This window comes from Aedes albopictus, chromosome 3 (assembly GCF_035046485.1).
Source record: "Aedes albopictus strain Foshan chromosome 3, AalbF5, whole genome shotgun sequence".
Lineage (NCBI taxonomy): Eukaryota > Metazoa > Arthropoda > Insecta > Diptera > Culicidae > Aedes > Aedes albopictus.
Window position 1 is genome coordinate 319,284,654 of NC_085138.1, and position 26,282 is coordinate 319,310,935.

The 26,282-nt window shown below is 40.5% G+C and overlaps 1 protein-coding gene across 1 annotated transcript; it reads left to right on the forward strand.

Annotated features, from left to right (window-relative positions):
• Positions 1 to 335: 335 nt before the first annotated feature.
• Positions 336 to 26,246, forward strand: LOC134290821 (uncharacterized protein K02A2.6-like). The gene is made up of 3 exons (XM_062858026.1): positions 336 to 983; positions 1,243 to 2,409; positions 26,184 to 26,246. The coding sequence occupies exons 1-3, from the start codon at positions 336 to 338 to the stop codon at positions 26,244 to 26,246; spliced, it is 1,878 nt and encodes a 625-aa protein (XP_062714010.1).
• Positions 26,247 to 26,282: the final 36 nt, after the last annotated feature.

Consider the following 26,282-nt stretch of genomic DNA (forward strand, 5'->3'; position numbering starts at 1 on the left):
TCTCTTCAATGCATTCCTTCGGTTTATGTTTTGAATGATTTGTATGGTTGAGGGGTGTTAGCTATGTACTGTATGTGATTCAATTCACTTACGCATGCGTGATTTGATTCACTGATGTGTATGAAAAGATGAAGTGATTTAATTCAATGGAAAAGTGATTTGATTCACTAAACGAGCGTAAATGAATGAAAGTTGAACAAAGAAGCGTAAACGTGATTAAATTCACTAGTAAAGAGATGTTCTATGGCGGTGTCTTGTAGTATGAATTCGGATTAGAATTTCCTGTTAAGTTTGCTGGATATGACAAGGTTCTTGTGGTTTTATTTCGTAGAACAATGGATTCGTCGGCAGAAGAAATTGTACAAGAGGTTCCGCTGATACCCGTGTTTAGTCCGGCATCCTACAATCTACCACAGTTCAAATTCGCTCATCTCCCGCCATCTGAGATAAGAAATGCTTGGATTGGTTGGATTCGATGGTTCGAGAATGTAATGACTGCAACGAATATCAACGATGGAAGAACTCGGAAAGCCCAAATGCTGGCAATGGGAGGGATGGAGTTACAGAACGTTTTCTACGGCATTCCCGGAGCTGACGTAGATGACAACAATGACAACCGTAACCCGTACGAGCAGGCAAAACAGAAGCTTTCTGAACACTTTTCTCCCAAACAACACGAGAGTTTTGAGCGATTCCAGTTTTGGTCGATGTCTCCAGCAGATGACGAACCCATCGAAAAATTTCTGCTGAGGGTTCAGCAAAAGGCCGATAAATGTTTCTTTGGACGAAGCGAACAACAATGCCGTCAAATTGCAATTATGGACAAGGTTATCCAAAATTCTCCGGAGGATCTTAAACGTAAACTTCTAGAAAAGGAACATCTCAACCTAGATGATACCACAAAGATCATCAACGCACACCAGTCGATTAAACAACAAGCGTCCCTGATGAAATCTGGATCAAAAGTGGATATCAACCGCCTTGTAGTTAACAAGCAGAGAGTTCCGTATTACAGAGATACTGGAATTCCTGCTTACAAAGCAAGATGTTCCCGTTGTGGCAGATTCCAGCACCGAGACAGTGAAAGGTGTCCCGCTTTGGATAGAGCTTGCCATCGTTGTCACACAAAAGGCCATTTTCAGTCAATGTGTAAATCGAAAGTAGAAGGAAATGTAAGAATATTCTTTGACGTTAGGTTTTCTTTTTGTTAAATTCTAAATTACTGTTCATCGTTTCATTAAGGCTACTAAGCGGAGACACTCGCCATATAGATCCGGACAGGATTCCTACATCAAGAGATCAAGAACAGTGAGAAATATCGAAACTCATGAGCGCGACGAAATCAAAAAGGAGGAGCTGCCGGTCTACAACATTGCTGATGACGATGATGAATTTATTAAATGTCGCGTAGGAGGAGTGGAAATCGAAATGCTTATCGACTCTGGTTCTACGTACAACCTAATTGATGATGCAATCTGGGAACTCTTGAAGTTGAAAGATGCCAGATTCACAGCCGAGAGAGACGATGACTCGAAGCGGTTTTTGGCGTATGGGCGATTACCACTGAAGCTGTTAACGGTGTTCGACGCCGTACTTGAAGTTAAAGACGGTGCCGAAACTATCTCAACGGAGACGTCATTCTACGTTATTGAAGGTGGTCAACAACCGTTGCTGGGAAAAATTACAGCAAGGAAATTGGGACTTTTACATGTCGGTCTGCCAAGTTCGTTTGGGAAGGATGTCAACCTTGTAGAGAACACAAAATTGTTTCCGAAAATCAAGGATTTTCAGTTGACATTGCCGATTGATCGTTCTGTTTCCCCCGTCATTCAACCTCTTCGCCGATGTCCGATTCCCATTCTTGGTCGAGTGAAATCCAAACTAGACGAATTACTGGAGATGGGAATCATCGAACGGGTAACAAAACCGAGTTCTTGGGTGTCACCTCTAGTACCTATTATAAAAGATAATGGAGACCTAAGATTGTGCGTCGACATGCGGCGAGCAAATCAAGCAATTCAGCGATTGAATCATCCTTTGCCCGTGTTTGACGATCTGTTACCCAGATTCAGTGGTGCGAAGTACTTCACCACGTTAGATATCAAGCAGGCGTTTCATCAGGTTGAACTAGTGGAAGAAAGTCGAGATATCACCACTTTCATAACAAACTGGGGTCTATATCGCTACACTCGTCTGTTGTTCGGTGTGAATTACGCTCCAGAGTTTTTCCAAAACCTAATGGAGAGCATACTAGCGCAATGCCCCAATACAGTGGTTTTCATTGACGATATTTTGATGTGGGGAGCGACAGAAGAGGAACATGATAAAGCGGTGAAACATACACTGGACGTTCTCAATAAATATGGACTATCCCTCAACGTCAGTAAATGTAAATTTAAGCAGCAGGAGGTACAGTTCCATGGGCACAGACTATTTGAAAATGGCGTACTTCCTTCTGATGATAAGATACGATCTCTATCAGAATGCCGACCACCGAGGAATAAGGAAGAACTACGCAGTTTTCTCGGTCTTGTCACGTACGTTTCTCGCTTCATTCCGAATTTGGCAACCGAAAGTCATTCCCTCCGAGAGCTGCTAAAAACTTCGAACAATTTTCAATGGCTGCCACAACACAACAACTGTTTTGAGAAGCTCAAGCTGCGGATCACAAACTTGGAACATCTCGGATATTACGACCCAAAAGATCAAACAATTTTGGTGACTGATGCTTCAGGAGTAGGACTCGGTGCAGTACTGGTCCAGTTGAAAGACAATCTGCCTCGTGTCATCAGCTATGCATCACGTAGTCTGTCTGAAGCTGAGAAACGATACCCTCCGATAGAAAAAGAAGCGCTTGGAATTGTTTGGGGCATTGAACGCTTCAAGGTCTACTTGATTGGTATATCGTTCACCTTAGAAACTGATCATCGTCCACTCGAGGTAATTAATTTCTTCATTCTGTTGTTGGAAACATTTAATTTTAATCGGTATTGTACTTAGGTTTTATTCACACCCAACTCACGTCCGACAGCAAGAATTGAAAGGTGGTTGCTTAGGCTGCAGGCGTTCAGATTCAGGGTCGTTTATAGAAAAGGTTCATCAAATATCGCTGACACACTGTCTCGTTTAGCCGCCCATGTCGAAGATCATTCCTGGCAAGAAGATTCCGAAACATACATTAGGCGTTGTATTGCTTCCACGCTGGCTAAATTATCGGAAACGAAAACTGAGTGCAATTATGACCAAGACATCGAATGCGCGATTCGCTCTATCCAAGAAACTGCTGCGATTGACATTTCTGAGGTTGCTGAGGCTACCAAGAGCGATAGTGAACTGCAGGCTGTGAGAGATGCTATCATGAATGAGAACTGGGTGTCGGTTCATGTGAAATCTTATTCTCCCTTCCGTAGTGAGCTCTCGTACGCAAACAACCTTGTTCTCCGAGGCTCTAAGCTAGTTATTCCGTTGGTTTTGAGAAGCAGAATGCTGATGCTAGCTCACGAAGGACATCCTGGTCAATCGAGTATGAAAAGACGTTTGCGAGACAGATGTTGGTGGCCAAACATGGACCAAGAGGCAGTGTCAGTATGTGAGAAATGTGAAGGATGTCGGTTGGTACAGGTTCCAGATCCCCCAGAACCAATGCAGCGCAGATCGTTGCCAGATAAACCGTGGATTGATATAGCCATTGATTTCCTTGGACCACTACCATTAGGGGAATATATTTTGGTAGTAATCGACTATTTTAGCCGTCATGTCGATCTCGAAATTATGATGACCATCACTGCGAAAGAAACAATTAAAAGGCTGGACAAAATCTTTCGAATCTGGGGTATACCACGTACCATTACGCTAGATAACGCGAAACAGTTCGTCGCAACAGAGTTCGAGGAGTACTGTCGGACGAAAGGAATATTCTTGAACCACACTTCACCGTATTGGCCTCAAGCAAACGGTGAAGTAGAACGCCAAAATCGCTCTCTGTTGAAAAGGCTGAAAATCGCCAATGCGTTATACGGTACATGGCGAACGGAAATGGATCGATACCTGGAAATGTACAACAATACTCCTCACTCGACTACCGGAAAGACGCCGAATGAACTACTACAAAATCGTAAGCCTCGTTCGAAGCTTCCAGATTTAGACGACATCTCTACAGCAGTTTCTTCAACGGATTTCGCTGACCGAGATAAAATTCGAAAATTTTCGGGAAAAGAGCGTGAGGATACCATTCGTAGAGCTAAGCTGAGCAACATCGCCATTGGTGATGTTGTACTTATGCGAAACGTTCATCCAGCAAATAAATTCTCGACAAACTTCCTCAAAGAGAAGTTTCTCGTTGAGGATCGTAATAACTCTAACATTAGAGTTAAATCATTGGAAACGGGGAAAATGTACGACAGAAACGTTTCTCATTTGAAGAAGATATCGGAGTCAGCGGTCAACATCGAAGAAACTGAGAATTCCTCGGAAACTCCAGATGCTGAAGTTCCTAGACGATCGGAGAGACTACGCAAGTTGCCGAGTAGGTACTAAACAGTTAAATAGAAAGGTAAGCGATTTTATTGAACTTCGTTGTATCGCAAAAGCTGAGTTTACATTTTATTTCAGATACTTACATGTATTAAATGTTTTTATTCATAATAAAAGTCTTTAATTTATAAAAAGGGAGATGTGGTAGACAGCTCAAGTAGTAAGTATGGTTTCTTCTCGTGTATGTGTCGAATGTGTATTGGTGCCACCTTGATGCCATCGACGGTTCAACTAACCGCGGGACAAGCGTATTCATTCATTCTGTGATTTAGACGCGTGCGACTCGGATCTCGGTACCACAGGCACTTAAATTCAAAGTGCTTGATTTAACCAAATTAACAACTTTAGTCATTTGACCTGAGACTCAAATTTGATTTGATGCTCGAAGATGTTGGTCCGGTCTTCGAAGAAAGTACTTGATGATGAATCATGATACACTGAACAATTTCAATGTTGAAAATTGGTGAAAATAAAATAATATTCTTGGGTGGTCAATTCCCCCCTTAGAATGACAGAATTCCCCCCTAGTGGGGAATTCCCCCCCGGTTGAAAACCACTGGTCTAGGTAGTAACGTCACGATAGGCGGGGATACCTTCGAGGTGGTGGAGGAATTCGTCTACCTCGGATCCTTACTGACGGGTGACAGCAATGCTAGTGTGATATCTTTCCAGATATCAACTGCTCGAGTCTACTGTTGAATAAAAACTGTCTTTATTTCATTCTTACAAGTTTACAAATCACTTAATTCTACATACATGGATTTGTTCTCTACACAATGCTTATCCTAGTGGGAGGTGCTTGGAGTTACTTTTCATTTAGGCAAACCAATCAGGGATCAATAAGAGGTTTGCAACAAGGATGGAATAATGAAGAAGGAAGAGAGAGAGAGAGTAACAGCGAATAAGGCATCAACGCTTGGTGCGTGATGCACTTGGCAGCAGTCTAAGTCATTTATATGTATGCAAGTATTATTGCCTGGGAACGGAGTGCTATGCTGAAGGAGTCGAGTTACGGTTCATGTGGGTTTTGCATTTGAAGTGATTTCTGAAGTGCCAATGACATGGGTCATTGCTATGTGACATTTGAGAATACATGAGAACGACGTGGGTCGTCGTTCTATGTTATTTGAGTATGAGTATAGGCTATAAATTATTTTAGGGTGCTGATTGTCGTTTTGTAACCAAGCAACAATTAGCTGATTATATGAAAGTTGTACGTTTTTGTCAAGTCGGTTACTGTGACTGTGGGAAAGTTACAATCACAGAACATGTGGTGAAGAAGTCAGGTGATTTATGATATGATGTAACTAAATACTCTACATCTTCCCCCTTTTGGAGAATGATGTAATAAAAATGGAATCATTCGTTATGACCTATCCTCCAAGTACCTCATCTAGAATGTTAATTATGTTTTCTCCCAACCGAATTGCACACTTTTTTTTTTTATTTTTTTTGTTTTTTTTTTCATTTTTATGGATTTTTAGGTTCGGTTAATAGTTGAACTCTATTGCTTTACTGGAATTCTTGCTTTAAGTATTTGTATAAGTAATTGTAGTGTGTGTTTTCTTTAATTGCTAACGTTTATTTAGATTTTTATTGTTCTATTTTTATGGACTATTGTTTCTTTATGAGTGCTGTTATGTTTTACTGTACAATTTGGATCTGCTATTTTGGTTACTGTGAATGGTCCTATGTAAAACGGGTCAAGTTTTTTCCGATTTTCGTTTGTCAGATATACTAAATCTCCTATGTTTAAATCGATTTTATTGATGTTTTGATTGCATACGTTTTTACGTTTTTCTTTTTGGAAAATTAATTTGTTTCTAGCATTTGAGTTTGATGTTTGTAATTTATAGCGTAATTCTTGATAATATTGATCTGGATTATAAACTGGATTAATCATTGATAGGTTATCTTGCAAGTCATGCGGTAGTGTAGCTTTTCGGCCAAATACAAGTTCGTATGGTGTATAGCCATGTTCAATATTTGGTGTGGTATTGTAAGAGAAGGCAAAAAATTTTGTCCAATCATCCCAGTCCGAATTGTGAGTATTGGTGAAGGATCTCAGATACTCATTGAGACATCTGTGGTTCCTTTCCAAAGCTCCGATTGTCTGTGGATGATAGGCTGTTGCAAATGTTTGCTTTATTTCTAATAATTTACAAATCTGTTCAAAAACATCGTTATTGAATTCAGTGCCTTGATCGGAATTTAATTGAAGAAAATTTCCATAAATCAAGATAAAATTTTCCACTAATGCTCTTGCCATTATAGAAGCTTCTTTTGTTGGTACTGGTGCAAGTACAATGTATTTCGTTAAATTACATTGTATAGTTAGAATGTATCTATTTCTATTGTTTGTAATGCCGAATGGTCCTGCGGTATCAATTGAAATTGTTTCGAATGGTTTAAAAGGGGTTGAAGTTACGATTACGGGCTCTTTAGTATGTCTGTTTACTTTGTTAATTTTACACTTTTCGCAATTTTTAACAAAGTTCCTTATTTCTAATTTCATGTTTTTCCATGTAAATTTTTCTCTTAATTTTAAATAAAGTTTATGTTGACCAATATGACCTCCCGTAGGTGTCATATGGTTATTAACTAAAATTTCATTAATTTTATCTACGTTCTGTATAAATGTTGGTGGATTATACAGTACCAGCTGGTAATTGGAAATGGCTCTATTTGCGATTTCCTTAACAGTTTCGCTAGCGAATGATTTGAATAGCTCATCTTGCAAAGAGATGGCGACCATGGTTCTTTTATAATGATTCAGTACTTTTCCAAGTTCTAAAAGTGCAAGCTCTAATGCTTGACTTCCATTTGTGTTTTCGTCAGATAGTTGAATTGTAATTGTTTGAAGCATCTTATTGTAGTTATTATTAAATAATTTAATTTTCAGTTGGTTGTGGTGCACTTCACATCCAACTTTCAGATATTTTCTAACTTCCGATGGATTCTCAGTTTGCCAAGCCGTGAGGTGATCAGTCTCACTGTCTGCTAACTGCGAATCATCGAATTTAGTTGTATCGTTTAATTTTTTTCTATTCATTGCTCTAGTGTTAACCACTAGAACAGATAAAGATTTAAGGTCATCCGAGTTCAATGGGATACGCGACAATGCATCTGCGCAAACATTAGATTTTCCAGCAAGAAATTCAATGTTAAAATTATATTCTTCCAAATCAAGCCTCATCAACGTTAATTTCGATGTTGGCTTTTTCATGTTAAATAAATATACTAATGGTCTGTGATCCGTTTTAATTGTGAATCTTCGGCCATATAAATACGATTTAAAATAATTAACAGCCCAATGAATTGCTGCTAATTCTTTTTCAATGATAGGCTTATTACGTTCGCCTTGCGTAAAGCTTCTACTCGCAAAAGCTATTGGGAAATCTCCTTCAGTATAACGCTGAGAAAGAACTGCTCCACATGCATAGTTTGATGCATCTGTGGTTAAAATAAATTCCCGTGAAAAATCAGGATATCTCAGAATATATGGTTCCATCAAGGCTTGTTTTAATTGTTGAAAACTTTGTTCCTGACTATCTGTCCATTGAAACTGCACTCCTTTTTTAAGCAATGCATTTAATGGTCGTGCGATATCCGCAAAATTTGGTACGAATTTTCGGTAGTAGTTGCAAAATGCAACAAATCTACGTACTTCGTCAACATTGTTAGGTTTGGGATAGTTTTTCAAGGCTTCAAACTTAGAATCGTCTGGAAGGATGCCTCTATCCGTGACTTTGTGACCAAGAAATGTCACTTCATTTAAGAAAAATTTGCATTTTGCAGGATTTAATTTGAGGTTATAATGCCTCAAACGCTCAAACACCTTAGTTAAATTTTGAAAATGATGATTTTCCGAACAGCCGATGACGATTATATCATCGATATAAATGAATGCACATTCAGGATTTAATCCTGCCATAGCAATAGTCATCATTCGCTGAAAACTATTGGGTGAAATGTTTAAACCGAAGGGCAATCTTTTAAAATGAAAATGACCATTAGGGGCTGAAAAGGCTGTGTACTTTCTAGACTCTTGGTCTAATGGTATCTGGTGAAAACCAGACATTAGATCAAGCGTACTGAAGTACTTTGCTCTCCCTAATTGATCTAAAATTATGTCAATACGTGGCAAAGGAAATTTGTCTGCCAAAACTTTTTTATTTAATTGTCGGAAGTCGACAACTAATCTCCATTTTTTTGAATTATTGCCAGCTTTCTTTGGTACCAAGAGAATTGGCGAATTGTACGAAGAAACTGATGGTTCGATTATATCATCGTCCAAAAGTTTTTGAATTTGTTTTGCCATTTCATCTCCTTGCGAGTGAATGGTTTTATAATTTGGAATATAGACTGGTACCTGGTCATTTAGAAGAATATCTTGAGAATAAAAATTATTGTGAGATAACTTTTCGTTCTCTAAACTGAAAATATCAGAATATTTTTCAATCAACTTTTTTAACGAGGAGTGAACATATGAAGGAATTTCCTTAAAATTGATTTTCGAAAAAATGTTTTGTATCCTTTCCTTTTTCATAGCTAAATTTTCCGTAGGTTTATTGACTCTAACATAATCGTGTAAAGGTTCACATATAGGATGAAAATTTGAGATTGCGACCTGTGACTGCGTTGTATTAACAAATTTTATATACGGTGAGTTTGATGATACAATAGTGTTTCCACAAAAAATTCCTGGAAGTATTTCTTGTGAGAGCACGATTGAATCTTCGGTCACACTAAAATTTGGTAATCTTCTAATCACCTCGCATCTTGGTGGTAAAATTATACTATCATTAATACTATCTTCAATAGGTATGCATATTGAATGATTTTGAAAATTAAAATTTAAAAGCCAATTATCATAGTCGATGGTGCACCTGAACTTGACTAAGAAGTCACGCCCAAGTATACCATCTGTGGGTATAGGGAAATTTTCACTAACTAACTGAAAAGAATGAACTAATTTAAGGTTATTGTCGAATGTTACAGAAGTTTGAGCTTCGGCAATAGTTTCCGTCACTCCTTCCGTAACACCTGTTATTCTAAGTTTCTTGTTAAAATCTACTATTTGCATTGCGGGAACTTTTGTAACTTTAAACAGAGATACATCAGCTCCGCTATCTAAAATAAATGTACACTTACTGTTTGTCATTTCAACATATAAGGTTACGAAATTTACAGCATTTAAATTTATCGAATGAATTGTTGTTGAGGGGATGGACCCTGGTTCGCTTGGCCTAAAAAATTTACATTTTGAGGGTGCCCTGCTGTCTGAATCGGAATTTGTTGAGGTAGATTTTGCATACATGGCATGTTTTGTGGCATAGGATGAATTTGTTCAGCATTTGTTACAAACATTTGTCGAGGTCGTTGGTCTCGCCGACCGCCTCGATTAAACCCGTAATTTTGGGGGTTTCGATTAAAATAACGCCCTTGATACCTGTGATAAGTATGCCTTCCTCTTTGTGCATTTTGGTTCCCTTCACGTCGGCCTCGATTATTTCTGGTATGATTATTATGCTTATGTGTACCATAAGTCATAATTTGTGAAGAGTTCTGTTGATTGGCTGCTGTTGGAGTAGCGTTTTCTTGTACTTTCTGCACAGCTTCATTGATATTGGAGAAGGTGCCGGCTTTTAAGATAATTTTTGTTTCATAGCTGGTGGTGCCATTAATTAAGGCATCTACTCCAGCTTTCGTGGCCATGGTCTTAGCCACCCCATCCGGGATGCCTTGGCCAACGTAAATGCTTTTCAACTTGTTGGTTAGTTTGTCTATTTCGTCACAAAAAATATTTGTGTCCCCTTTTTGTTTTGTTGTTTTTAATTTTGCTATTATGTTTGCAGGTGTAATTTGTTCTGAGCATCTTTGTTTGACATCATTGATAAGAGCATCGATTGTGTTAAGATTTTCCGCCAAGCCTAATCTGGCTTTTCCAGTCAGTCTGGTTTTTAAAAATCTTACTGCTGTTGCCACTTGATCAGCAGCAACATAATCCTTCAATAAATTCGCCGAATCCACGTAGGCGTCTAGATTTTCAGACGTTCCATCGTACACTTGTACGATGGAAGTTGCCGTTTTTATGTCGAATGGCATTGTTGTTACGTTTCTAGCTATACACTTTTTCAGTAAATTGTTAAAAATTACGGCGTAAACTACCGACTTGCAAGATACCGCTTTTTTATAATGCTTTAACTTTGTATTTAACAAAATAAGGGTTTCGTCAAATTCTTGACGAGCTGCTTTAATCAGAAAATTAAAATGTGAGCTTCCGATACGCGCCTCGTTTTCTAAGAGAAGGTCCGTAATATTTTTATATATTAACTTTACATTTCGTAATTTTTCATCAAGTGTGAATTTCAAATATTTTCGAAATGGAGCCTTTTTCAAGTTTGCTTTAATTTTGTGAATTTGTCCTATTAGAAGCTCGATTTCTCTTTCACCATTATTCATTAGAAATATTAATATTTGTTCGATGATCAAAGCATTACTTCTAAGTATTATTTTCCACTGTAAAAAAAAATATATCCGTTGATTTGACGTTACCTTCTCGGTTGTCGCTCGATATGCGATCCTCGGCGTCTCGTTGCATCACATCGTTGTTGTTGTTGTTTGTATTGGCGCTGAGCCCATGCGCTTTCTAATCCCGCCGGTCGACTCCTGTCGACCGTGGTCTCGCCTGCAGTTGATTTGTTTGTTGGATTTTTGCACTTATTTGTGCTTTCACTTCATCACTATAAACGCCAACGGTGTATACTAACGGGTCACGAAACTGTTCTTATTCCACTTCGACGGTTTTTCATAATTGTTCGTATTACACTTGCAGCTTACTCGAGTTCTCTTTCAGGCACTAAACGGGGTTTTGCATGTTGGCTATTGATCTAGCAGCCTTCATTGCTTGCTTTTTGGCATGTAATTTGTACAGTTGGTAAAACATCACTGCTAACTGTAGACCGACTAATGCCAAAATGATGTTGAGTTTAAACTCGTGGTCGGCGTGATACTCTTCATGAATTGCAAGTTCATTCAGGATTTGGACTTGCGGGTCCCCTGAATTCTGAGCGGTTTTGGATTTATTATTACCCATTGTGGGTACTCACTTCACAATTATTTTATAATTTAAACTTTTTCCGCATTTCAGGATTTTTCGCTTCCACTTGGCACTTTTTACAGTTTTAATTGACTATTGAATAAGTCTTCAGGCTCGGTTGCCTGTTCGCGGTCAGCCATGTGATATCTTTCCAGATATCAACTGCTCGAGTCTACTGTTGAATAAAAACTGTCTTTATTTCATTCTTACAAGTTTACAAATCACTTAATTCTACATACATGGATTTGTTCTCTACACAATGCTTATCCTAGTGGGAGGTGCTTGGAGTTACTTTTCATTTAGGCAAACCAATCAGGGATCAATAAGAGGTTTGCAACAAGGATGGAATAATGAAGAAGGAAGAGAGAGAGAGAGTAACAGCGAATAAGGCATCAACGCTTGGTGCGTGATGCACTTGGCAGCAGTCTAAGTCATTTATATGTATGCAAGTATTATTGCCTGGGAACGGAGTGCTATGCTGAAGGAGTCGAGTTACGGTTCATGTGGGTTTTGCATTTGAAGTGATTTCTGAAGTGCCAATGACATGGGTCATTGCTATGTGACATTTGAGAATACATGAGAACGACGTGGGTCGTCGTTCTATGTTATTTGAGTATGAGTATAGGCTATAAATTATTTTAGGGTGCTGATTGTCGTTTTGTAACCAAGCAACAATTAGCTGATTATATGAAAGTTGTACGTTTTTGTCAAGTCGGTTACTGTGACTGTGGGAAAGTTACAATCACAGAACATGTGGTGAAGAAGTCAGGTGATTTATGATATGATGTAACTAAATACTCTACACTAGATTGCTAGCCGTACAATACGAAGGCGCATATCATCACTAGAAGCGTGCCTAGCCTACTACGGGCTCCAGAAGAAGCTGCGATTCATCCACGCACAAAATGCACCATGTACAAAACGCTAATAAGACCGATGCACTATGGGGCGGCTCCATACAAAGTGGTGGCCAAAAATATTTTTTATTGGTTTTTCCGCATTTTTTTAAAGTATTCTAGTAAGATTAGCATAACATCAGTCAAATTTATGTATTTTCATCACATCTGGAAGGTGTAAGTAGTATTTAACCCAGTTAGGAACTACTTATTCCTGAACAATAAACTTAAACGTTTGTTTTTAATTTTTGAGGCAGTTCAAAGGCAAATCATGCCGGGGCCCGTGGCGTAGTTGGTCACACGTTCGCTTCATATGCGGATGGTCATGGGTTTGATTCCCAGCCCCGGCACTTGCAATTTTTTGTCAGTTGCTTTTCCCCCGAGAGCAACTGACACTGACCCTCTTCTGAGCCCCATGGCTCAAACGGGCCCGGATACCTGGACATCGGCGAACTGCTACTCATAATGGACTCCCAATCGGACTGGAGATGAACAACGGCCATCCATCATCATCCTTGTGCTCATCATTCTACTAGGTATAAAGTAGAAGAAGTGAAAGCAGCAGGAAGGCAACCAGTTCGATAAAGTAGAATAGAATCTAGGCGCTGTACAAAATGTAAGTGCAGCTGTCAATTGAAATTGCTCACGTAGTGCCCCAGTGGACAATAGAGCTGTAAATTAGGTTAAGTGATTAAGAATAATAAAGGCAAATCAAAGCTAGAATAAGATTGCCATGCATAAGATAAAATAGGAGAGATGGAGGTGGAAGCACTCCCCCCCCCCCCTTCGAGGCAAATCTGACGCCCCCCCCCCATTTTTGAATGTTATATAAGAGTATTGTTTTATCAATCAGGTATTTTGGTAAAGAATTGTTTTTCTACTTAGAGCCCCCTCCCTCCAACTTGTCTGACACGACACCCCACCCTTCTGTATTATATGTTCAAACTCGTCGAATGGATATTTTTTTAATAGGCTTCTATTATTTTATTGAACACATATCAAACGATCATCAAACGATCAAATCTGACTATACATGTCAATGGTTGCTACTCCGTTATTGATCTGAGCTGGTACCAATTGCACTGAGATCCAAATGAATAAGGGCTGGGACACTCCACTTATTCTCAAAGTGCAATTCTAGCAGCTCATACATTTTGGATCAATACCGGCGCCGGCCACGTCCTTATAGTCAGTTGGGAAGGGAAAGGAATGTTAGAGTGTGCTGGTTGTTGCTACTAAAGACCGAGAGCACCTCTGCATCCCCACAACCAGCACGGACTGGGGTATTTGTTGGATGGGAGATCTGGGAGTCACCGTTGGGTCGGTGATGCGATCCATGGATTGGGGATGTTCGTAAGGTGATAGCTTGTGTGATGATTACTATGAAGGACAAGCGGCACAGTTCCCTTTGGTTGCATAACTTGTAGGCGTTATATACACTGTGCTGTGGAAGTTAAAAGGAAGAGAAACGAATTTTTGCAATTCGTTTTTGGTTCTAGCGATAGCTATGAACATGTGAATATACATGAGTTGTATATGTAGAGAAGAAAGAGAGAGTGAGAGGGAGTGGATAGAAAGATATAAAGTAGAATGAAAAGGGACGGGCCAGGGATTGAACCCATGACCTTCTGCATACGAATCAGAAGCGGTAGCCACTAGACCACCAAGCCCGTCGTTTATTGAACACATATCAACATCATTAACTAAGTTGATGATTTGTCTCCATTTTTTATACTGCAGGAATGAATATACAACTAAATAAAACATAATTTTCAATGATAAATTTCAATCATAAATTTTATTAATTAACTGTCTCTAGAAACTCAATCAAATTCACAATCAAAATTTACTCATTTTTCTGTTTAGGTGACATCATTCCATATAAATTTTTGGGAATTGTAAACATTTTAGATTCAATTTCACGATTTTTGAAAACATGGCCAATCAAATTAACCATATTCGAATCGTTATATTTATATGCAATTTTTCTATAGTGTCCACATTACCACCAAACATAACATCGTTTTCAAGTTCCGAATAAGCGTCACGCCAATCGTTATTGTATTTTTCAAAGCTTTTTTTTTGCGTGACATACGTCTCACTCTACTCAGTTCCCATCGTTTCCCTTTTTAACGTAATTAGCATTGGGCGATAAAATTAATAAGTAAGATGTATTGTATTGTATGTATTGAAAAAATAAACAGATTTTCGTGAACTCTCTCTCTCTCTCTCTCTCTCTTCTTGGCGTAACGGCCTCACTGGGACAAAGCCTGCTTCTCAGCTTAGTGTTCTATGAGCACTTCCACAGTTATTAACTGAGAGCTTCCTCTGCCAATGACCATTTTGCATGTGTATATCGTGTGGCAGGCACGAAGATACTCTATGCCCAAGGAAGTCAAGGAAATTTCCTTTACGAAAAGATCCTGGACCGACCGGGAATCGAACCCGTCACCCTCAGCATGGTTATGCTGAATACCCGTGCGTTTACCGCCTCGGCTATATGGCTATTTTCGTGAACAAAAGAAGCATTTCTTTCCAGATGGGTTGATACAGTTTGAGTATAGAACGATAATTTTCGGCCAGTTTTTACCCATTTTTAACATAAAAATAATTAAGTGTGTAATATTTTTAAGACTTAATTTGACAATTAACAGTTCCACCTTTGAAGCACTGTTTAATTTGTACGATTTTTTTTTTGTATGTGCTCGCATAATCAATGATAGTAATTAACAACAAAAAAATAATAGAAAAAAACCATTTTTCGGGCTTCTGTTAAAATGACGCTCATCCGCAGCTATACGCTATCAGCTATTCGCGTTCTGCAGTTAGTGTGGATCCCAAACTTAACCTGGGAGGCGGTCCCTTGAGACTGCTCGACCCTGCTTGTTAGATATAGACCAACTTAGGCAAAAAATGTTGTTTTTGTCAATAATTACCCATTTTTTACTAATTTCAATTACCCGTGTAACTCCAACAACACACCCATTTCAAAGTTCAGACAATAACATTTCCAACGGTGGATTAAATTCCAAAATTAAACCGTTTTTTCACTGAGAAAATTGCATTTGTTTAAAATGCATTTTTCCTACAATTTTCACTATTTTTCTAAGTCTGATATCTGTGGCGCAATGAATTTCCATCACAGAGGGCTAACATTTTGGGAATCAAGGTTTGAACTATCTGGCTATCAAATGGTATATAAGACACGTCATTCAAAGTAAGTAAATTTTTCGATTTTTGGCCACCACTTTCCTCATAGTGCGATGGTTCTCTACGGACACTGAACATGGACCATGCTCGAGGAGGACCTGCAAGCACTCGGAGTTTTCGACCGATGCGTGCTAAGGACGATTGGGATGCAGTCCCACTGTATTTCAAGCAGAAGTTCAAGCCATTCTAGAGTGTGCCAACATTTGTCTGAAAAGAAATTATAGGTTTGCTAAGATCTGTATATTTTCGGACAGTCAGGCGGCTCTAAATGCGCTAAAGGCTTTTACTTGTCAATCAAAGCTAGTGTGGGAATGCATTATTTCTCTGAAGCAATTGGCCAGTAGGAACGAGGTAACTTTATACTGGGTGCCCGGTCATTGTGGAATTCTGGGAAATGAAAACGCCGACAATTTAGCCAGACAGGGTGCAGCATCAAGCTTTGTAGGCCCTGAACCTTTCTGTGGAGTTCCTGAGTGTGCTCTTCGGATGAAACTAAAAACTTGGGAAATGTCCACGGTAGAATCTAATTGGAATGCCATGGAAGCGAAAAGGTTTATAAAACCCAGTGCAGAAAAAGCCAGGTCCTTATTAAACCTAAACAAAAAAGATCTCAGGGTAATTACTGGTCTGATGACTGGTCACTGCCCGAGTAAATATCATCTAAGTAAGATTGGAAAAATCCAATCCTCCGAGTGTCGTTTCTGTCAAACGGAAAACGAAACTGCTGAACATTTACTCTGCAACTGTGGAGTACTATCCAATCAGAGATTGGCGGTTTTTGGTAAAGGGTTTCTAGAGCCCTTGGTAATTTGGCGAAGTAATCCCAACAGGGTAATAAACTTCATAAAACGAGTTGTGCCTAGTTGGGATCAGGTGTTACATCAACCATTGTCCATCACAGCTCAATTGTGACAGGATATTTGACTAGCACCAAATTAAATATGGGTCATACCACAATATTCCTAAATAATGGACGCAGTGGTTAAAAGGCTCTACAGATGAGGAAAAAAAAGGACGATTTTCGGCGGCGTGCAGGAGAATGGTTTGTGGCGGAAAATGATGAACCACGAGCTCGCTGTACTTTACAGCGAATCCAGCATCCAGAAGGTGCCCAAAGCTGGAAGGATACGATGGGCAGGGCACGTTGCAAAAATGCCAGACAAAACGCTGCAAAATTGTTGTTTGCTAATCATCTGGTTGGTACGAGAAGGCGTGGAGCGCAGAGAGTACGCATGGTGGAGCAGGTGGAGCGTGATCTAGCGACCATTGGACGTGACCGACGTTATAGACCTGTAGGGCGCTGTCCATACACAATTAGAATAAATTACAGTATGGTCCACTGCACGAATTTATTCTGGCCTGCTTACTCTCACACGAAATTTGACGTTTGAGAGGTGCCGACACCGCTCAAACGTCAAATTTCGTGTGAGAGTAAGCAGGCCAGAATGAATTCGTGCAGTGGACCATTCGGTGAAAAAAAAAATCACCGAAACTGGTCTGTAAACAAACAAACTACAGTATTACGGCGAAATCGATTAAATTACAGGCGAAAATCGTTTAAGTCCATGAAATCACCGAAGAACCGGTGAAATCAGACAAATCGACAATGATTTTTCATAAGGGCCTAACTGACTTGATCGATCTCTCTTCGTCGACTCTCTTTTTCGTTAATAACTTGATCAAAGCAAACAAAATCATTATTCTTTTTGTTTCTATAGCAACATGTAGTCGTCTTATTCGCATTTCAACCAAAAAATCTTTGGAAAACTCAATACACATTCCGTGATAACACAAAGAGAGGATAGATGAAGAGAACTCGAAAATGTCAGTTAGGCCCAAATGAAAAATCAGTGTCGAAATTTACAGGAGATCTGTGAATATTTTACCGAACAGATCGGTGATGGCACTATATTACCGTACTACTGTTATACTTACTAGGTATGGCAGCAATTTGTTGATTGAATGTTATCATGAATTTGTTGTTGAGCTAAAAATGAAAATGAGTATCGACTTAACATTTTTTCAGTTGCCTTGCATTTACCAAATATTCCATTTCACAAAGCAATGAACAATGAACGTGAAGCAATCAATGATTATGTATGAGGTCCTTAATCAAAAATAAAAATGGCAAACCATAGCCTCTATGCATGGAAAAAATATCACGTTTTGTTTATTCTTGGATTGCACCACCGACTAGAGATGTGGAATGGTAGAATGATAAGCCTGAATTAATCCACACAGCTCACAACAATTTCCATATTGATTGATAAGCCTTCATTCAATGTCACATTGTGGTGGTCAGACCATATTGCTGTCGATTGATGTTGAGACCTCACGAGTCACGACACGACCTGATTGCCATTCATGCGCATCGCCTTTCATCAACCATATTAAACCAAACAATCTGCGTCTTGACTCGAATCTGGGCTTCTGGAAACCGCGAACAAACAGTCTCTGGTCGTAGATAGAATAGGTGAAAGTCCATCGCGCCGCCAATCAACCGAAGTGCGACGGTCGCTGACAGCGGCCGCGGCGTTCTTCGCGAAGAAGGTGTGTCCTCTAAACGAACCAATCAGCGTCGAATGTCGTGATTTTCAGCAGGACACGCCATCATCGCCAACGCCGCCAACGCGCGCGCGATTTTTGTCCACGACGATTGAGCCGCGCCTTTTGTGGGAATAAAAGAGCCAAAAGGCGATTCTATCGCCTGATGGTAACAAGCCGGTTGTTTTCGGCATTGGCTTATTTTTGAAATTCCCACAGTCAATCTACACAGATATGATGACCGTTGTTAATTGATGGACAATTGCAGCAGATAACGTTGTATGTAGGTATATGACGCTCGTGTTGTTGGAGCTATAAATCCTCAAGCGCAGACGACTAAATAGATAGCAAATAAGACGTGCGGGAGCTGTTTGTCACTGATTTATTGCTCCGCGGAAAACGATAGGCCCCAAAGCAAAGCCAAAACGGACGACGATGGAATTTGGAGTTTCAACTGCCGCCGGTCGGAGAGATACGCAAATGTAACCAAACAATTAACAATCTGATTTGGCGGGGTATGTATGTTCCCAATTACCACCTCCAAACATTATATTGATCGATCCATAACACGCTGTTTGTTTCACACCTCCGCTGAGTGATCTCCCGTTCGAATGAGTTCGGTTCGGACGGAGCGATATGATGACGATGATGAGCTCAACCGTAAGAAGCTCACCCTTGACAACAATCTTCTGATGGCTTCTGGGTCACATAACATGCAAGCGACTTCCCTCCCGGCACCGACCGACCGTCTTGTTGTTGCGGTAGATGAAATTGGCAACATTGAGGAGCCATCCAGCCAGCCAGCAACATGCGTCGTGGTCGCCGTCGTCGTGCGCAAAAATATGTTTATTGACCGAAGAGAAGCTGATTCGCGAAAAGGCGATAAATTGAATTGGTCAATGTTATCGGATGATTTTTCCTGATTCATTGGCAACTGAGCTGAGAGAAGTCTTGAATGGACGAAGAAGGATCGTTTGCTCGGCGTGGCCGGTTTAAATTGCATTTAAATGCTTTCTCGATTTAAAATGATTCGCTTGTTGTGGGGTGTATTTTTAATAAAACTCAATTCAAATCATATGACATTGAAAAAATTTAAATGTTCAAGGTCGAAATCATTCAACAACCTTGTAAGCTTGCTTGGAATCAATAACCAGTAACTGATGCTCTGCTTAGTAAATGTTTTTTGGAAAATAAAAGAAAACTTGTTGAAATCGCAACTCACAAGCACAGACAAACAGACGTAACACTCTGATAATTCCCATCGTACACCTATTTAACGGTCTAATTGAAAATTTTATAGTTGGCCAACTGACCACCCATAGCGCTCGCATCAATAGCGTTAATAAACTATAGAGGACGAATGTAGCTGCTGTTCCCATTGTTCTCGTTCGCAAACATGTCGGATATCTATCTGTCAAACTGCATAACTTTTTCGCTTTGCCACTTATATCCCTCTCTATCTTCGCCAGCAAGAGATGTTGTGGCGGCGACGCCAGCGACTCTTCCTCTATAGGTTACCTCTATTCTCGTTTTTGTCCGAGTTTGACGTTTGCTCTTGGTCGTTTAGCATTGGACGAATATATTTCCATGACTATAATTTGAATCGAAACATGTTCGAAATGTTACGTCTGTTTGTCTGTGTCGCAAGCATATACCTACAACACCCTACAAGATTATAAATTTGAAAGTTTTTTCTTCGTTCGCGACATAAAAAAGTTGGCAACCCCCTCGTTTATTTTACTATCTCAAAGTATGTTACTAGGGCTGTATGCTTACAAAATAGTTTCAAAAATATACTATTTTTTGAGTTTATAAACTTGTTTCATTGCACAATGGTCCGTGGACTGTATTTAAGTGGAAAAAATATTTACGCCTAAATTATTAGTTTTCGCCTTTAGCTATATGCTGTCTTCGGGAAAGTTTCTTCATATTTTTTTAACATTCTAAGAGATTTTAGTTCCTGGTGAATTGCCTAGGAAGAAACGGGTTTCTTCCAATATGTTTTGATTGGTTGATTTTTTCGGAATACTTTGTTCTGAACACTTTTATACTTCTAATATTACACATTTTTGTCGAAGACGACAAATTCCTATCACTTATATTTTCGTACTTAAAGCCATTTTTCTATGAAAAAGTCAATATTTTAAAAATTAATTTAAACGCTTTAAACGAAAAACACTTTTTTCGTTTTTTTACCATTTAACCCTAAAAGGGATACCTTCATGGCCTCAGTTTCGTCACCTCGCTGAGTGTGTTCCATCATAGACGAGCTCTGATAGGCGCCTGGGGTCCAATGGACCCCAGGTATCCCTTTAGGGTTAAAGATAAAAATATGATCTTTTGAACAAGACTAAAAGATTTGGCCATCTCAGAATACGGTCGATAAATCGGAATCCGATATAAAAAGTTTGCCTTAAAAAGCAAAGTGTTCTATCCAATAAGATCGAATAAAGCTAATAGGAAGAATACGCCGCGATATAGGCATACCCCTATGAACGGAGTGCGAATTCCGAAAAAGCTACCGATCGATAGAACTTGTGATGACAACAGAACAATACATAGGCAGTCTTGGTAAGGTGATATAAACTACCAATCAAGCCGATCTGTTTAAAAGTACAGGTCATACGGCAGAAGTTTCACGCATTCGATGTATTCATTCAATACATGGCCTACTCGCCTAATTTCACCTTCTATAAATTTTCATACTTGCGAATACTATCTTACTTACCTTACCGATCAGGCTAAGGCCGGGGTGGCCTCTGCTGTACATAGTAGCCTCCTCCATTCCACTCGGTCCATGGCTGTTTGTCTCCAGTTCCGCACTCTGCGTAGGGTCCGCAGATCGTCCTCCACTTGGTCGACCCACCTAACTCGCTGCGCTTCACGTCTTCTTGTACCGGTCGGATGACTATCGAGAACCATTTTAGTCGGGTTGCTATCCGACATCCTGATGACGTGACCCGCCCACCGTAGCCTCCCGATTTTCGCGGTGCAGCTCGTGGTTCATTCGCCTTCTCCAAGTCCCGTCTTCCATCTGCACTCCGCCGTAGATGGTACGCAACACCTTCCGTTCGAAAACTCCAAGGGCGCGTTGGTCCTCTGCACGTAGGGTCCATGTTTCGTGCCCATAGAGAACGACCGGTCTAATCAGCGTTTTGTAGATAGTCAACTTCGTGTTACGGCGAACTTTATTCGATCGTAGAGTTCAGCGGAGTCCAAAGTAAGCGCGATTTCCTGCCACAATGCGCCTCTGAATTTCTCTGCTGGTGTCGTTGTCGGCGGTCACCAGTGAGCCCAAGTACACGAATTCTTCAACCGCCTCGATTTCATCACCGTCGATATAAATTCGGGGCGGCGGGCGCGGTGATTCCTCCCTGGAGCCCTTTGCCATCATGTACTTTGTCTTCGACACATTATGTGGCCGGCAGGGTACCCGAGTACCCAACAACCCATTTAAAATACACGGTGTAAAAAAAAAGCAAAAAGTTTGCCGGCCACATAACGGTTAATGACTTATCCGATTCGCCTGGCTTCACTCTTTAGTCGGATGTACGTTTCCGCCATCGTCTCAAATTTACGAGCAATAATATCAATATCATCGGCGAAACCAAGCAGCTGAACGGACTTCGTGAAAATCGTCCCACTCATGTTTATCCCCGCTCTCCTTATTACACCCTCTAACGCAATGTTGAACAGCAAGCACGAAACACCATCACCTTGCCGTAACCCTCTGCGAGACTCGAAGGGACTCGAGAGTGTCCCTGATACTCGAACTACGCACATCACTCGATCCATCGTCGCCTTGATCAATCGTATCAGTTTATCCGGGAATCCGTATTCGTGCATAATCTGCCATAGCTGTTCTCGATCGATTGTATCATACGCCGATTTGAAATCGATGAACAAGTGATGTGTGGGCACGTTGTATTCGCGGCATTTCTGCAACACTTGGCGGATGGCGAACATCTGGTTCGTTGTAGCGCGTTCACCCATAAATCCAGCCTGATATTGCCCCACGAACTCTCTTGCAATCGGTGATACACGGCGGCATAAAATTTGGGAGAGTATCTTGTAGGCTGCGCTCAGTAGTTTGATCGCGCGGTAGTTCCCGCAATCCAACTTGTTACCCTTTTTGTAGATGGGACACACGATACTTTCTATCCATTCCTCCGGCAATACTTCCTCCTCCCAAATCTTGGTAATGACCCAGTGTAGTGCTCTCACCAGTGCTTCTCCACCGTATTTTAGAAGCTCGCTTGGTAGTTGATCTGCTTCAGCGGCTTTGTTGTTTTCAACCGGCCAACCTCCTCCTCAATCTCTTGGAGGTCAGGGGCTGGAAGTCTTTCGTCCTGTGCACATACTCCTAGATCTGTTATCACGCCACCTTCGGTACTTGCAACGTCGCCATAAAGGTGCTCATCGTAATGAAGCCGTCACCTCTCGACCACCTCACGTTCGCTCGTGAGAATATTCCCGTGATTATCTCGGCACATGTCGGCTCTTGTGGAACAAAGCCTCTGCGAAAGCGGTTCAGCTTGTCGTAGAACTTTCGTGTGTCCTTAGCGCGGTACAGCTCTTCCATCGCTTCGCGATCTCGTTCTTCCTGCTGGCGCTTCTTCATCCGGAAGACTGAGCTCTGCCTGTTCCGCGCCTGTCTGTAACGTGCCTCATTCGCTCTCGTACGGTGTTGCAGCATTCTCGCCCATGCTGCATTCTTCTCGTTTTTCAACTATTCACATTCACCGTCGTACCAGTCGTTTCTGTGATTCGGAGTCGCGAAGCCTAGTGCTGTAGCCTAGGTACTACCTATGACGGATCGGATGTCCCTCCAGCCATCTTCAAGTGTAACTGCGCCAAGCTGCTCTTCCGTTGGTAGGGCCACTGCTAACTGCTGCGCGTACTCGTTTACACGATTGTAACGTAATTTTACATGATATCTCATGTTAATATGTACGAACTCTAGCATCCCCTTTATGTGCATGATTTCTCGCTGAATTTTACATGAATATTTTTTCTGTGTTGAGCCACTTTTACGTTACGCAGCTGCTCGATGTTGAGTCGCGGCGTTCGACTTCGACGCGTGGTGATAACTGTCGAAAGTTTTGAGCGCATGCATACAGCGACTAAGTAGTGATCCGAAACTATATTCGCACTGCGGTATGTGCGGACATTGCACAATGGTCCACGAACCAGATTTACGAGGAAAGATGCATGCAGCGCCTTCAAATGATTTTTTAGACAAATATGGCCTTCTACAAAGTTGTTGCTAATAATAAGGCCCTCTTTCCAATGTTCATGAAAATTAGGGTGGTCCATATTTTCACAGAAATTGGAAATCAAACTTTTTTATTTGCAAGAATAACTATATACATTCTCCGGAAAAGTTGGAGATCTATCAATTTTGAGCAAGTTTGCTGAAGACAGTTTTTTTGTAGCTTCAAAACTGACCGATCTAGAGATGTATTTCGGATTTAGCTTAGGGTGATTCAAGAAAAACAGGTTTTCTGGCTTTAACTTTTTCAGTTTAAATTTCTCATCAAAGTCGCCCAAGAAACACTTGTAGAGCATTTGAAAACGCGTCGGTTCGTGCGCTGAAACGATCGTTAGCTCTTTTGGTTTAAAAGTTATGAGTGTTTTTCTTTAAAAATCATAGTTTATTCAAAAGGCGATATTATGGGCTGGGGCAAAGATAAAAAAAATCCTTTTCCAGCATTCAAAAGAAGAAATATTGTTATAAAACATATCAAAAAATTAGAGAGGTGTTATTTTTGTAACTCAAGTAAAAAATATTTGAAAAGTGCCTATTTTTTCAAGAAAATCATCAATATCTTTTGAACGGAATGACGTAGCAACATTCTCAGCGCACGAAAATGTGCGTTTTTGGAAGCTCTAAAAGTGGTTCTTTGACAACTTTGATGAGAAAATTGAAACAAAAAAGTTAGAGCGGTAAAACGATTTGTTCTAGCGTCACCCTATGAAAACTATGGGAAAATGCTCAAAATTTGGACAAAACAGTTTTTTCGCTTTATCTTTTTTATTTCAATTTTCACATCAAAGTCGTCAAAGAACCACTTTTAGAGCTTCCAAAAACGCACATTTTCGTGCGCTGAGAATGTTGCTACGGCATTCCGTTCAAAAGATATTGATGATTTTCTAGAAAAAATAGGCATTTTTTAAGTATTTTTTACTTGAGTTACAAAAATAACACCTCTCTAATTTTTTGATATGTTTTATAACAATATTTCTTCTCTTGAATGCTGAAAAAAGATATTTTTTATCTTTGCCCCAACCCGTAATATCGCCTTTTGAATAAACTATGATTTTTAAAGAAAAACACTCATAACTTTTAAACCAAAAGAGATAACGATCGTTTCAGCGCACGAAACAACGCGTTTTCAAATGCTCTACAAGTGTTTCTTGGGCGACTTTGATGAGACATTTAAACTGAAAAAGTTAAAGCCAGTAAACCTGTTTTTCTTGAATCACCCTAAGCTAAATCAGAAATACATCTCTAGATCGGTCAATTTTGAAGCTACAAAAAAACTGTCTTCAGCAAACTTGCTCAAAATTGATAGATCTCCAACTTTTCCGGAGAATGTATATAGTTATTCTTGCAAATAAAAAAGTTTGATTTCCAATTTCTGTGAAAATATGGACCACCCTAATTTTCATGTACATTGGAAAGAGGGCCTTATTATTAGCAACAACTTTGTAGAAGACCATATTTGTCTAAAAAATCATTTGAAGGCGCTGCATGCATCTTTCCTCGTAAATCTGGTTCGTGGACCACTGTGCATTGGTTATATCCGTGAAGAATTTACTGTCGATTAGAACGTGGTCGATTTGGTTTTCTGTTCGATGGTCGGGTGATCTCCAGGTGGCTTTGTGGATATCTTTGCGGGGGAAGAAGATGCTTTGGACTACCATACCACGGCTGCAAAGTTTACGCATCGCTGGTCGTTATCATTCGATACGGCATGTAGGCTGTTTTGTTGTTTTATTGCTTCCCTTGCTACCTGCGCGTTCATGTCGCCGACAATGGTTTTCACGTCCCGGGGCGAGCAACCATGGCTCTAACTGCGCGTAGAACGCTTCTTTTTCGTCATCAGGTCTCCCTTCGTGTGGGCAGTGGATGTTGATGATGCTGTAGTTGAAGAAACGGCCCTTAACTCTTAACATGCACATCCTTGCGTTGATCGGCTGCCATCCGATCACACGTTGTCGCATCTTGCGCAACACTATAAATCCTGTTCCCAATTCAGTGGTGGTGCCACAGCTTTGGTAGAAGGTAGCCGCTCGATGCCCGCTTTTCCACACTTTCTGTCCAGTACAACAAAGTTCCTGCAACGCCACGAGGTCGAAGTTGCGGGGATGTAGTTCGTCCTAAATTATACTGTCACATCCTGCGAAACCTAGTGACTTGCATTTCCATGTTCCAAGTTTCCAATCGTAGTCCTTATTTCGTCGCGTGGGCCTTTGCCGATTGTATCGAGTTGTATTTTTTCCTATAATGGTGATTTTTACGGGTGGTTTATTGGGCCTGCGCCAACAATCCTGTCTCGTCGGAGAGCCATCGTGCCAGTTCTGTTTAACGTCCCAACCAACACTGGGACGACCACGCTGCTGGGGCTACCACCTTGGATCTAGCTGGGCGTGGTGCAGCGTTTCTTACTCAGCCGCTGGATGCCAGAACAGACGCTGTTTGAGCCGCACCTCCTTGGTGAACAGACGCTCGGGAAGTCAGAAGGACAACAGTGTCTAGGCTGCACTACCAGCTAAGCAAACAACTCTTTAGCTGGCGGTTTTTGTCATCGCTTGACCCGTTGAAGCATGAGGTATGAACTTGTGAGGACCAGAGCTATGTTGGACGCTCTCCTTATCGACTCACCGTTTTTCAGCCCTCGTTCACGCAGATGCTGTACTGTATGACGACCGTGGTGACTGGTCGAAAGTCGATGTGAATAGCGGGTGACTTTAATGCATGGGGAAGTCATTTC

Bases quoted from the DNA above. Each gene is read 5' to 3' on its own strand.
- LOC134290821 (XM_062858026.1), top strand. From the start codon at position 336: ATGGATTCGTCGGCAGAAGAAATTGTACAAGAGGTTCCGCTGATACCC. The intron at 984-1,242 runs GTAGTTAACAAG...CGTTTCATTAAG, and splicing joins AAGTGGATATCAACCGCCTT to GCTACTAAGCGGAGACACTC. The intron at 2,410-26,183 runs GTACAGTTCCAT...ACCGTTTTTCAG, and splicing joins GTAAATTTAAGCAGCAGGAG to CCCTCGTTCACGCAGATGCT.